At 44.2% G+C, this 15,260-nt stretch overlaps 1 protein-coding gene across 4 annotated transcripts in view; it reads right to left on the bottom strand.

Annotated features, from left to right (window-relative positions):
- Positions 1 to 15,260, bottom strand: part of ODF2L (outer dense fiber of sperm tails 2 like) — a 583,980-nt gene that overhangs the window by 384,884 nt on the left and 183,836 nt on the right. For all 4 annotated transcript variants that reach the window (XM_069641685.1, XM_069641688.1, XM_069641686.1 and 1 more), the window contains one exon: positions 1,384 to 1,458. In XM_069641685.1, the coding sequence (XP_069497786.1) occupies positions 1,384 to 1,458 (75 nt within the window). The remainder of the gene's footprint in view (positions 1 to 1,383; positions 1,459 to 15,260) is intronic.

The following is a 15,260-nucleotide window of genomic DNA, read 5'->3' as shown; positions in this document are numbered from 1 at the left end:
TGTTAAAATCAGGGTTTTGTCTTCAGGCAAGATTTCCTACATCAAAAAATGATCTCCAAATGGCAGTTTTCTTGAAGGAACAGCATAATATACCAGAAAACAAATTGCTAAATGCAAGAGATCTGTCAAATAATGCTGAGCATATGTGGCATTAGGTCACACACAAAGGGATCAGAGTTTGTAAACAAAGTAAGGAAGAACGAAACGCAAGTGTGGGTGTCCTTGGGGAAACAGAGGTCCCTTTAATTTCCTTGCTGGGTTGATGATAATGTATTCTACCACCAATATGTCACCTTCTGGCCAATTCAGTGGCTGGAAGAGGCAGAGTTATCGCTATATTACATAGCCATAGCCCTGCCTCTATTGCATCTATGCCCCATTAAATCAACCGCTGAATATAGGAAGGGAACAGATTTTAGTTTTAGAGGTAGGTAGCATAGCAGGGACAAGAAGGTGTCAGTAGAGAGACCAGGGCCCAGCCGGGCAGGAGTTCCTATGCAGTCACTCTCTTGGAATGATATTGAGCATAAAGCATTCCCCCTGCATGAAGGATTGGATGGAATCTGAGAGTTGCTCCACCCTTGAGAGATCAACGGTAGGGAGAGATGCCCTCACAATGTCCTAAACGAGCGCTCTCCACACTGAGCTGGTGACCAGATGGAAAAGCTGAAGCAAGGGGGAAGCAAATATTTGCTTAACACATACTCTGTTAAGATATTATCAGGGTGTAAACTTTGCACTCACCACTAGCCAGGGGCTAGTGATATTTGACTCTTGGCAAGTGAGGCATGCTATGCTGTGTTTATGTATAGAATTGAGGTGGAGAGACTTATTTATAGCTGGCAGGTAGCTTGCAATTTGAATATTTGCCCCCCTGATATTATAAACACACATTGTACTTAAGTTCTTAAAGATTTAACAGTTCTTAGAACAAACATATGCATCCTAAATTGGGAGACAGGAGGTGCGCGTGACCACAGGTCCTAGGAATCTGTGGCCTAAACATTCTTTTTGGAGAGGGCATTCAGTGACCCCAAGTTGGATGGAACAAAGGTTCAGTGTTTAAGAGAAGCAGGTGATCTAGGAGTTACATAATTTTTTGAAGGAGTAAGACCTACCCTTCTTTCATCAAACACTATGTTGTATGCAATGTGTGTGCTCAAGCATGACTAACAATTAAGGTGAAATGTTAGCTGATTAGCCCATTTTAAGTTGAGAAGATAAACGCTCTGTTCTTTTACACCATCAACTGAAACTAACATGGCAACTAAATGCTGTTAATGGAATAAGTCAGCATAATTAGGCAAGCAATATTTTATATAAGCCTAGGGAATGTCAATTACCCAACACCCAAATCATAACATTTGCAAAGAGTATACTTACAGCATTTTCAGATTCATCCTCGAGCACCATATCCAGCAAAACCTCAACATACTTAATTGTCTCTTCCATGTTAGACTGTAAATTGAATAATAGGACACAATTAAAAACTAATTTGTTTAGTGGGTAAGCGCAAGCAATTCTTTCAAATTATACATTTTTTGTTTAAAAATGTAAATTAGCCAAACAAATAATTTCTGCACTGAACATGAATGCTCTGCTTAAATTGTCTCAGGATATAATGATATTCGTACCAAGGAGAATATAGTCTTGCTAGTCTTTTACAATGCGCAAGATGAATACTATGGTGGGCCTAGTTTACAATTGTATGCATAGGGATTTTAGACAACGCTGCATTATAAAGAAGATCTTTTATTGTTGCGAACTTGGAGCAGGAAGCAGGAGTTTAAGTTGATCTCTGCACCCATTTGGACTCCATTGAGATTCTGAGGCCTACAAACCTATGGACTTAGCTCTGGGTCACTGGAACATGATAACAACATCCTTAAACCATAATGTAGCCCAGTGCTGAGTGGCGGGGAGGGGCCTGACCCCCAAACCCATGTGCAATGTAAATTGTACCGGAAGACCGATTTTATTAAAAGAGCACACAAAAGCAGACACATATACTTGAAGCCTACAGGCCCAGTCTTAGAAATAGTGGGTTAAAGTGGGATGGGGAATATCTTTTCTTTCGCCTAAGCATGCAGTTTTTTCCAGCACCGTGCAGACATCTGGAGCAAAGAATAGGCCTAGTGGAATCTGTGAATTATTCACAACTGGAGGTAATGCATTACATTATGAACTAATAGTGTAAGGAAAATGAAGGATGCAAATGAAAATCCACATTGAAAAATAAAATATATGAACTGCATCCTGTGCTCAACATGTGAAAGAAACAAGAGAGGAAATGTTGCAATGTCAGAAGACTAGCTACAACAAAAGTGTGAATGTTCACATTAAATGAAAAGGTACACAAAATACATCTGTTCAATTACATAGAACAGCACAGCAATCTGTACTAAAGATGGAGAACAGTCAATCTGAGATGAAAAGTGCAGCATTTTATAGAATAGTACAAAATATAAAAAAGAATTGAGGCCTACATTATTTATCCATGAAACACACAGATGCTAGTAGTGCAAGTTTTATCTATAGGAGCCCAATTTCAAACATGTTATAATGCCACTGGTTAAATGACAACATAAAACTTGGAAATGTGGAAAAGAACGAGAAAGTAAAAGCTACATTTGTGAATGAAACCGCTACTTTGGGCTAGAAAGTAAAATTACATTTGATCTGACTCCAGCCACAGTACTGGAGAGATGTTTTGCCAATGAAATGTAACCATCAGCAGCTGGGCTATAAACTGTATGACCTTGCCCGGATTACTAAAGGACCAAATGTTTGCTTTGTTCCCAAAGACAGGGCTTGAAAGGAAATAAAATGCTACTCAATCTCCATTTGTCACTGGATCTATGCAACAATTCCCCAAAAATACATCTACATTGTGGAAAACTTGGTTTACAGCAGACTTCACAAAAAATAATCAGCAGCTCTTAACAAACAAGGTATTCTATTAAGGATGAAAATAACACTAACTCACATGGAATCTGGCATTTGAGACTGCCATCTCAAGAACATTCTGACAGAGTCCTATGACAACCACCCTCTAAGGGGTCATATACAGCTCAGCTCTGAGGCTCAAAGGGACAGACATCATATGGTCTTTCGCCAGACTAGCAATTGGAAATATCATACATATTTTGTGAACTCATCACATGGGAAGGAAATCAATGTTTAAATGTACACATGGGATCACATGTTCTTAAATATCATTATATAGGAATGTTGTAGCAACTTCCTTTTAAAAAAGGAATTGTTCAGGGTGTAAATCTATCACCTATTTTTGGGATATTTGTTAATTATGCAAAGTATAGAAATGTAGATATTTTTGCACAGAAACGTCACATCTATCATAGCCATATATCCTAGGGTCCGTGCTGGCTAGACCTACATTCTGAGATGGGAATATAATATTTATGTGAAAGTATCAGAATAAAAGAAAAAAATCTGTCACATGCACATCACACGTTCTGCTGTGATGAGACTACCATTATTTGATCCATCCGAGCGAGAGCAATCTGGAAAGCTAATTAGTAACTAATCACAAATGTGTCACAGACTATTTTAGGAAATCCCACGTGTTAAATGTATAAATCTCCAAGATGACATCACATCAAATGGGTGGGAAAATGGGTTTAGTAGTTACTCCCATTAGATGCCCTCCTCATTAATAAGAGTACAAAGGAGATGGTTTAGTTTTATGCCACTTTTGGAATACTGTCCAATCACATAAAATGTCCAATCAAAATAGAGAAATGATACACACCTCTAAAGGGAGTAGTTTTAAATCTATAAATGTCCAAACCTATAGATTGAAGGAGACTCACTCACTGATGGACTGACTGAAAGAAGGAGCCAGGAGCTAGACACAAGAACAGGAGGGGGAATAGAATAGTTTGCTTTCCTTTGGAAACATATTAGAGTGCTGGCAGACCCTTGTAAGAGAAGTATAACAAAGTTAATCAGTGTAGCGACTACGCCCAGTCCATCATCCGCTTTTCTCCATACTTTTGGGACATTCGGTGCTACGGGACGGGAGCACTTTTTGAAGCATGCAAAAATATTTGTTTCCTTTTATTGTTACACAGGGCCACCGTGCGTGGCTGTAGCCCTGCCGTCCTGAGCCCCACTCAGCGCTTTGCCCTTTAATCTTTTTCTATCGCCCAAGTCAAAGGATAAATTAGCAAATAGAGGAAACTTTTTAGAAGGGAAGGCGGTCGTATGGAGGAAAGGGGGCTATGGACTAGGAGTAAGGTAGTCACTATGGTGAGTAACTTTGTTATACTCCTACGTCCCATCCTCTTTCCTCCGTACTTTTGGGGGATTCCCAAACATTGATCTATGAAGTGGGTGAATGAAAATCATTTACAAAAAAAGGTTTTTGAGCACTGCCTCGCCAAACTGGACATCAGCCTGGGAACTTCGAGCAAGGCAATAGTGCTTACAGAAAGCCAAAGGTGAAGACCATGTAGCTGCTTTGGCAATGGTCTCCCCAAAGGCACATATTTTTGAAAAATAGCGACAGCTGCCGCTTTCCCTTGCACTATATGTGTGTGGATGCCTTTAGGAGCTTGCAGGCCTTGTACTGTATAAGCTTCCGCTATACACAAAGCAACACAACGTGAGATGAAGCCTTGGAGGCAGGGGTTCCTTTTGGATTACCAAAGGTAACAGAGTAGAGAAGAGGCTCTGAGGTCGGAGGAAAAAGATGAAGAAGCCCAGCAAAATGTCTCTTTATGACCGGATGTGTAAGAGTGAAAGAGCAATTATCAGTGCTAAGGTATGCCTCAATGGCAGACAAATAAGTTCTGCATGACAAAATATGCATGCTCATGGCCGCTAGATGTGAATTGAACGGACAGTCAATAGAAGCCTGACTAGGGTCAAGCTGTGTGGCAAGGCACCAGTGACAGAATTGAAGCCATTCGCTTCTGTACTGGGCTCTTGATGAAGGTGTGCGTGCTGTCTGACTTGTACGCATATTGCCTTCTGAGAGACTAAACTGCGCTAATGATTTAAACTCAGGAACCATGGTGCTAAGCGGAAGGATTGTGGGGAGGGTGACACACGTGTTGATTGTTCTGGTGCCGAATATTGGGTATTTGCAGCAGTCGGATCAGATTGAGTATTGACAGGTGCTGAAGTTCTGAGAACCAGAACCTGACTGGCCACAAAGGAGCTATGAACAGCAGAGTGCAATTGCTGGCACTCCTGAGTTTCCAGAACGACCAATGAATTAAGGGCAGAGGAGGAGAGGTATACGCTAGTATGTTGGCCCACTGAATCTCAACCGCATCCCACATGGATGATGCACATAGCCCCTCTCTTGATGGAGGCGAAGCACAGAAGCTTTTTTTTTGGCTGAAGCCACAAACAGGTCCACTGTCGGAGTGCTCCACTGCGAGAAAATATGCATGCTCATGGCCGCTAGATGTGAATTGAACGGACAGTCAATAACCTTGAAAAGAACATTCTTGTTGATTTCCCACTCGTGGTTCGCTATAGACTGGTGGCTGAGGGAATCCACTGCAATATTGTTCTGCCCCAGAATATGCACTGCCTGTAGCCGGATATTGTTTTGCACTGGCCATTCCCAAATCTGGATAGCTAGACTGACAAGTGGGGGAGCTCTGGTACCTCCCAGTTTGTTCACATAGAACATAGCTAACCGATTTGTCTGTGTGTTTTCTCACTACCTTGCTGACAATGGAAGGCCGAAATGCTTTCAACCCCAGAAACAATGCCAAGACCTCGAGGCAATTGATATGAGACATCCTGTCCCGAGGTATCCATAGGTCAAAAACTTCCAGACGATTCAGCGCAGCTCACCAGCCCAGAAGGGAGGAGTCCGTCGTTATTGTGACTTGCGGTGAAGGCTCCTGAAAGGAGGCTCCCACTGAGAGATTGACAGGAGTTGACCACCATTGAAGATACACCTGCAAAGAAGAGGGGATTGCTATCATTTGGGAGTTTCGGTCTGAAGCTTGAGACCAATCGCTCCATAGCGTTAGTTGCGTGTGCCTCATCTTTAGCCTTGCCAGAGGAAGAGCCAGAACACATGAGGCCATGAGGCCCAGAAGCCTTTGAAACCAGCAGGCTGACCTGTTGGATGAGCTGAGAAACAGTTGGCAAGTGACTGACAAGTCCGTTATCCTGGACTCCGATAGAAAGATTTTGGCTTTGATGGTATGCCAGCGGAAACCTAGGAAAATCAGGAAATCAGGTTTTGAGAAACCGTCGACGACTTCGACAGTCCAGGTTGGAACAGTAGTTTGAGAAGGGATTGAAGATTGTTTGCTGCAGTCTGTTGACAGTGAGTTTAAAGAAGCCAGTTGTCTAAATATCGATAGAAGTGGATACCCTGGAGCCAGAGGAAAGCTGCAATGACCACTATCATCTTTGTAAAGACCTGTGGTGCTGAACTGAGATCAAAAGGGAGGACTTGATATTGGAAATGTTCCATCCCTATCGAGAAGCTAAGTAATTTGCAGAGCTGAGGCCACATTAGGATATGCATATAAGCATCCTGGAGATCTACCACGCTGAGCCAGCCGCCCTTCCGAAGAGAGGACCGTATCTGGTTGGGCGTGATCATCTTGAATTTCTCTTGGGGAAGGGAAAGGTTGAAATTGGACAGCTCTAGGAATAGTGCGCAGGCCAGCCTGGTTTGTTTGGGCACTGTGAAAAGACAGTAATCAAATCCATCCCTTGTTCCGATTGGAGGGACATGCTCCACCGCCGTGAGGTCCAAGAGGTTCTGCACCTCAGTCACGAGAGAAGGAGACCCTGTCTGATGTAAAGGGGGGGTGAGAAGGTGGGGTATCTGGAGGGGGAAGCAAAAAAACCCAAGCCGGTGACGGGGGAAAAACCCACTGGTCGTCTGTTATGGTCCTCCATGCCTCCAGATGAGACAAAATCTTTCTCCCACTGGAGACTCGTGGGACCGATGAGAAACATCATTTTGTAGATTCATCTGAGGCAAGGGCTCCTGCAGGCAAAGAGGAGGCCGAGGACTGGGAGAATAGCCGGCCGCCTTTTCTCTGCTGTTAGCTCGAGACCCACTGTAGGAACAATCTGCCTGGTGCACTCTTTGGTCTTGAAACCCTATGAGTGTAGGTTTCAGATGGAGCAGGTTTCGCTCAGACAGACAAAAGACTTGGCTGTTAGCGTACTCGCTTTGGTTTTTCCACAAGTATGCCCTCACTATTTGACCGACTTAGCTGAAGCTCTGAATTGGCAAACACTTTTTTCTGATACAGTCGAGGATCTTGTCTTCTTTTGACAATACCTGTAAGGCAGCGGTGGAGGAGGAGGAAGACGGTTTAGATTGAAGCGTAGCCACCGCCAGTACTGTAGAGGAAGGAAGTGGACAGGAAGCTAAAGGAATGTCTTCTGATGACTGTAGTTTATATCGAGCGTTAATTTTTCTGTTAATGTGATGCCCGGTATGGGTTTTCTCCCAAATTTTGCAAGCTTCAGCAAGCACGTCTTTTCGAAGAAACAGACGTGGGCACTCTTGTGCCTTTAAGGTTAGGGCTCCCGAGAGAGCACCCTCCTGCAGGCCTGGAGGATCCGGAGTTGGAATGTCTAGCAACGCCACTGAATCCAACACCCTGCCATGGAACACTCTGATGGAATGGGGAGGGTTCTCATTATCTTCGTCCATTTGTCCCTTATCCTTTTTGGCAGCAATAAAGGATTTCTGCTATCCAGGCTGGGCAATGAAAAAGACGGTTCAGCCCCCATACCAGGTTCTCCTGACGCAGTTGTCGATTTGGAGCCACCTGACAAAATGTCCACCTCTGACCGTGTAGATTGGGTCGCCATTTTGTCACTCCCTGTGGAGATCTGCATCACAGGCTTATTTGAGGCCATTGGTACCACAGAAATTACAGGAACTTTCGAGTCAATTTTAGCCTTTTGTGAGGGTACCTTGGCAGAGCCGGTACCAGAAGAGTTAGGACTTTTGCACACCTTTTTTGCCCCCTGAGCAGAACCAGTGTGGAGTTTAGCCCCATTGATGGGAAACCTCAGGCTGAACCGCAGTGTTACGACTCCCAAAATGGAGGCCCTCAGTTCTGCTGGTTTTCTTATTAGCCCCTATTTGGGGATCCTCGGGAGCGAGCCCAGTAAGGTGAGCGTCATTCGGGGGAACCTCGAGGAAAAACTTGGTACGTTTAGCCCCTGACTGGGGATCCTCAGGAGTTAGCCCGGTAGAATATACCCTGGATTGGGGACGTTCTGGGTGACCCTGGTACCCTTAGCTCCTTGATGTGGAACCTTGGAGACTACTCTGGTATCCAGGTTAGATCCCTTTAGGGATACCTCAGGGTGAACCCTGCTAATGCTAGAGCCGTTACGGCCCCTCCCAGCACCAGATGACCTCGGGAAGGAGTCACTGAGCAGGGGTGCCCTGAAAAGTAGAAAACCCACCGGACGATTCCTCTCCGTGTTGATGAACTGTTGAAGGTGAGCAGGAGGTAACTGCTGGAACACGTCCTTCCACCTGACAAGCCTACGTTGAAGTGCCCAAACATATAGTGAGTTACAGTAGAGACAGGAATCCCACTGATGTTCTGGGCCCAAACATACTAGACAAAGACAATGAGGATCCGCCTTAGCAAAATGACGCTGGCAAGAATAACAGGGCACGAAGCCCTGATGCTCCAGCATAAACGGAGATGAAGATGACCAAGGAACTGGAGCAGGAAGATTTGAAGGACAAGATGGGGGAAAAAAAATCCCCACAAGTGCGTCCAACCACAACCGCGCAGAGAAAAGGACTGACGTGCAATGTGCTTGAGGGGGATGGGGCGAGCTCAGGAAGGCAGGGCTACAGCCGCGCACGGTGGCCCCCACGTAAAAATAAAAGAAGGCCAAAATTATTTTTGGATGCTTCAAAAACTGCTCCGGTCCCATCACATAGGACAGAATGTCCCAAAAGTATGGAGGAAAGGTGACGAGCATTGGAGTATATGGAATTCATCCTCAGGAGGCCTTCCTTCGTCGGAAAGGAAACAGACAGGCCCAATACAGAAGAGCAAATCTAGGCAGTGGAGGGGAGCTGACCCATCTTGATGACTGATGACCACTGGTTACTAAAAGGGGAGAATTGAACCCACCTGAACACACTTGTCTGAGACAGCCAAACAAAATGTTATTATAATGCGAAGGGGAAATACAATTTGGTGGGGAGGTACACTGTAAAGTGGAACAGATTACATCACAGACCCTCTTATGTGTGAACGTACTGAGGGGCGGAGGGTATATCAATTGACTGTACATGGAAATTAGTAAATATTACAGAAGTGTTAGTGCTTTTGGAAACTTTGGATTAGATCAAATAGACCCAAATGGTGTGTATATTGGGAGATCCAGGACTACATTTCTGTGCAATGGCCAAGTACAAAATGGGAGCCATATAATATCTCACTTGCACATACCTATAGAAAGGTAACTAATGTTATTCCCTGTCACATCATTGAGCAGGGTCCTAATACTAGCTCTAAACAACTTAAGCAAATAGGGAGAGTGTTTTTAACTGCCATCCACTTTTTCCCATTTTAAATTGCGCTTTGAAAAATGACGAATTGACACTTTTTAGACAGTGATGCACTAGAAAGAGAATTGAAGGGAATCAATGTTAAAGTGGTGTCTCCCGGGTTCATAAAAAGAACTTTGTTTAATAAATGAAAATTGGCAAGGCCTAATTTGGGCTGGGTGGAAAATTCCTCCAAACTACATGTGATGTCATGAATGAGGTTTGTGATGGCATCTTTGATGTCATGGGTGTTAGTCCTTGCAGTGCACACTGGTGGCACGAGTTATGATTGCTTGGCTTACCTTAACTGTCGAATTCTTTTTTTTTTTTTCCTCGGTTTTACCTGTAACCATAACGTCCCTGTAACAATGTTTTTCCATTGAATTTCATAGGTTTTTGCTAGTGCAACTTAACCATAACGTCCCTTTAACAATGTTTTTGTTAGTGAATTTCATAGGTTTTAGTAGGTCACTGTAAGCAGAACGTTCCTTTTGCATAGCGTTTTCTGTAAAGAGGATAGGTATTTGGTATGGCAACATAACGTCCCGTTAACAACAGTTTATTACTGATTCCTTGGCTGCCCTCATGATAAACATGTGGAAAGGGCAAATTGCCTGGTGTATCCATATGCGCTACCCCTTACTTTTCCGAATAGTGTTGGTGTATCGTACCAATTACAGATGTGCATAGTAAATGTTGTTTAGTATGTCAGGAGGCTCTCTTTTTGTGTTAACAGTGCATGATAAATCTGTGCTGCACACTACTGGCAGAGAGGACTACAGATGAGCAATAAGGACATTTCCTAAGGACACTGCACCTGGTTGGCGTATGTGCAATCACACTGCAACTATCCGTAGAACTACATTAGTGGCCGCATGACCGCATCTTCAAATGCACTTTTAAGTAGTTGTGGAAGCGCACGCGTTTCCGTTCCACACCTAGACCCATGCATAGGTAATCCACTGTATGCTGGTTACACCGCCCCCGTCGCCAGCCCTATGGATTCATGCAGTAGGCTACTGCATTTAAAGTACTACTGCCGACTTCGTGGGTGGCTCTGCAAACCTACCAATGTGTGGCTAAAATACTCCTAACTGTATATCGGTCACTGGTAAACTAGGAACAGCAACCTGCAGTGTCACGTGGGCGTGTTAAATGACGCATTACTTTGATTTATCTGCTGCCTGCCTTTCCATGACCAGTGAAACAGATACATTGTGTCTGCACTCAGCAGTGTGACGGAAAGTATTAAGAGGTCGCCTGCCGGTCGTGCAGTTGAATAAAACATGTAACTGCATGTGGGACAGTTTGTACTAAGTCTGCAAAAAGGCAAAGCTGGTACACCTTCCTCATGCACATAATAGTGCATGTAAAGGCAAGTAAGTAAACATCAGAATAAGCAGAGCGCAAACAACCTTAGTGGTGGTTGGAAAAGTGCTGTAGCTGCATGGGTCGCACAGAATAAATGGCTTCCTGCTGCACATAATGAAGCTGTCTTTCGCGTTGTTGTAAACATTCTTGTATTCCACAATGTATGTATATCCATGAATGCTACCCCTAACACTAATGGCGTAGCATAAAGTTTTTGCACTGCATGTGACAACAACTGAAATGAAAGCACAAGGGACCAGTGGGCAGGCTACCGGCCTTCCAACAATTACATAGGGTACTTTCATGTACACCATTTCCCACATCTGCTACGGGCAACAAAAGGGGCACTCGTGTAGGGCAAAGGAGCTGTAAAACAACCTTTGCAAACCATATGCCGCGCTACAGACCCTTACCCGGTAAAGGGCAGTGTATTGTGCATGTACTGCAACACGCTACTGTACAGAGGTGGGAACGTTCCTTATGGGAGCATTACAATGACTGGTGCCTATGTATGTGAATGCCACCCAATAATTCAGTCTCCCGGCACGTCCCCTATAGTATCCAGGCAGGTGCTACCCCTTCTGTACCGGACATTTCCTGCCGTTTCTTCTGTGGCGTGTGTGAGAACACCATAATACATGAAAATGAAGTGGGAAAGGAAAAAAAGGTAAATAAAGAAAGCACCTTTCACAGATCCACAACGGAATTTCCAATGCATGCATGCAGGGCGGGAGGCGTGGCAGTTTGGTAAACACTGTAGTTCAATCGGTTAAAAAGGGGGTCGCTGTACTAAGAGGATTTTTGTTGCAGAACGTTTTCAAGAGAGTCGCAGCGCAACACTAACTACAAAAAATATCACTACTTTCAAGAAGGGCACCATGCCAATTTAGATGGGGTGTGCAAAAATCAGGATGGCTGGCATAGTAAGATGAACGTTATACCTGGGAAAAGGTATTTGTGCTGTGAAACGTCATTTTCCCATGGGCGAAGTATGTAATTGGCACATGTTGAACAAAGACACAAATACACTTCTTTGCAATGTACCGCGCCGTCTGCATTCATGGACCAAATAGAAAATGACGCTGCCACATCGGTGGCTGCATGATGCGATAGAAACTTATGCAAGAGATCAGAAACAAACAAATGAACTGGGCAAGTGCCTCCTTCATTGCAAATGACACAAACTTGTGTAACATGCTGTGCAATTTTCCCTGCACAATGAACAATAATAATATTGGCATGATTGCGTATCACCAAAGTGTCACTCAGAGAGACCATAAATCAGGCACTTCATTGTAGCTACTCCATAGCACTACAGATGCACATGATAGATTGCAAAACGAGTAGTCACTGCACAGTGTTTTCCATTCACTTTCAGTCAATGTATGTCGGAATCTCCTAAAACCTGCATGCTGTGCCTCGTGAAACACAGCCATAACCGCACCCTCTGCATTTCTGTCGACAAATACACCGTGTAGCAGAGTCTGTCCGTACACACCACACCCACAAACTTTATTGCCCAATCCCATAACCTCTGCAGGCCCATTTCTATGGGCATCATCTGCAAAAGGGGCATATGTAACACGTGCCACCCTGCAACTATCCTGAGATTGACAGACTTTTCGTGCTGGGCACTTGCAGGAGTGGGGGGAATAACTTTCAACCAGGGGAGCGGACGTCGTTAGTTGTGGGGGCTCTTAAAAGAACTTTTTTTTTTTTAAAGGTGCTTCCCTGAAACACTTTTCTTTACAGTTTTCATACATAAATGTGTGTTTTCAACATCAGCTCACATTCTTACAATAGGGTCTTCAGTGCAGTGTGTAGATTGTGAAACATTTAATTGCCACTGTGCGACAGACATGCCATTTGCCTTGAAAAGGTGTATGTATCGCGAACCAACGTTCTCATGCTCCAGGAGAACATCCCAGCAGCACTCAAGAAGTCACACATGCTTCTGTTGATGAGAACCCTTCCGACCTCTGACTGGCGACAGGAATCATAGGAATACTTCCACACTATTCTCAGGGGTATACATGAGAAAAGCACCTTGGCAGTAGGAAAAATGTGCTGCACTGCTTTCATCATAATATTCAGTTGACAGAACACACAGGAACAAGGCATGTAAACCATAGAGAAGGCTCCATAGTGCACAATCACAACACGTACAGTTGCTGAAGAGGCCACACGTCGACATTCTACAAGCAATCTGCCGAAACAGCATGCTTCGATACTACATCACAAAGCGTCCACTCCCTCTAAACCGAAATAGCCAGACAAGTCTTCTTGGAGGGCATACACGCCCAGATCTTCCGCAAAGCCATCATTCACGACAAAAACTGTGCGTCTTGCCATGTTTGCCAGCTGCAGTAGACAAAGTAATGGAAAAAGTGAATGCTGCACTTTCCTGTGACACACACCCAGAGCACCTGATTGGCCAAAGGCCATACTCCCATTCCCATTGACCACCATGGTGATAAGCGCAAAATGTGCCATGTGCCTTTCCCCAGTGACCGCGAAGGCAGCACCCTGGAAAAGCAGGAGGACTCCTCCCCATTGGTGCTCTTTCCTGTGATGTACACCCTGAGCACCACCTGATAGGACAATCACTACAGTCCCATTTCCATAGGCCAGCGTGGTGAGACGAGCCAAATGTGGCACTTGTGGGTCCCCAAGTACGTCGAGGGCTGGGCACAAGTGAAGCAGGAGTCCCTCTTTCTATTGCCGCACACCCTAAGCATCTGATTGCACAATCCCCACAGTTTCATTTGCATGGCCGCCACCCGCAAAATCCCCGGATGTGGCTTTCGTGCTGCGTGCAGGCATAGGGGAATAACTTGCAACCAGGGTAGGGGTAATTCGTGGTAAGGGGCGACTTTAAAAGAGCCATTTTTCTTTTTTAGTTGCTTCTACAGAAACACCTTTCTTTCGGTTCCTATTAGCTTTTGTGTTTTCTTGTGCTCACATTAGTACAGTAAACTCTTCACCGCATCCTGTAGATGAGCATACGAAACTGCATTGCCAATGAGTGACAACAAAATGCCATTTTCTTGGAAAAAATCTGCATTTCCACAACTAATGAGGTCATTGTTGCAAAAGAACATTCCACAAGCGGACAAAAAAGTATACATGCTTCTGTTGATGAGACACCTTCCTGCGTCTGGCGCAGAACATCCATGAGCACTGGGCCATAATCTTCGTGGTATTATGGAAGAGAAAAGCACCTTGGCGGTGGGAAAAAGCGTCCTCACGACATCCAGCAATCTCCTCAGTCTACGGAACAAATCTAAGCAAGACAGGTAACCCATATGCATGCCGCCGTAATGGATGACAATAACATCTACTACACGAAAAGTGGCAAGGTCTGTGCAAAGTGCATGCTTATCAGCGAAATTGCACTCATACACAGCGTTCCACAATGTGTCTACTCCTCCCAAAACAAAAGTGCTGGCATAGTTGTGCAGATCTATGTTTGTTTATTGCACTTATAAGGCGCACCAGACCCAAGAGTAGCAGGGCGCAGACGGATATGCAAAGCTTACATATGCTACAAATATACAGGCAATATAAGAAATGTCAACATACACATAAAATAATACAATATAATATAATAAACAGGACTAAGTTACACGGAGAGGCGGAGTAATTTACATCTTGGTAGTTGAAGCTATACACAATTTACAATCTAGCAGCAGGCTAAAATACCAATGTTTCAGAGGAGAACTCATCCTCAGTCAGGTTCAGGTGAGTAATCATGTTCTTTCTGAATAAAAAGTAGGGGAGGTCAGCTCTCAACTGGTGTGGCAGGGAGTTCCAATCTTAGACAATTTGAATCTGGGTACTAACAAGCAATTAGTATTGATAGTTCTGGACGGTCTACTGGAAGTTCTTCTGGATATTCTGTCAGTTAGGTAGCTCTGTGCCACATTGTGTAAGTGCTTTATGTGTCAAGGAGGCGAACTTTAGTTGTATTTTGTTGTGGGTCGATAACCACTTATGATGACGTCTGATAGCAGAGATATGCACTCTTTTGTTGATGCCTAGTGCAGCTCTTATGGCATTGTTTTGTAGTATTTGGAGTTTTTGGATGATGGTTTTATTAGCACTACTGTAGAGGGCGTTGCAGTAGTCTAATCTTGATAGAATTAGTGCTCTGGCCAGTATAAGGCCGCTGTCGTTGGAAAGGAAGGGCCTGCCTGCTCTAACCAGCTTACAAGTGTAGGCTGTGGTAGAAGCCAGAGAGTTTAGTTGTTTAGTAAAGGACATCATTGCATCCAGGTAGAAACCAAGAGTTTTTACCTCCTTGGAGACAATGGTATTATTACCGTCAATGATGAAATAGGCA

The sequence above is a fragment of the Ambystoma mexicanum genome, chromosome 1q (genome assembly GCF_040938575.1).
Source record: "Ambystoma mexicanum isolate Mex_15411 chromosome 1q, UKY_AmexF1_1, whole genome shotgun sequence".
Classification (NCBI taxonomy): Eukaryota; Metazoa; Chordata; class Amphibia; order Caudata; family Ambystomatidae; genus Ambystoma; species Ambystoma mexicanum.
The sequence above is the reverse complement of the archived record's forward strand: the minus strand, read 5'-3'. Positions and strand labels throughout refer to the sequence as shown.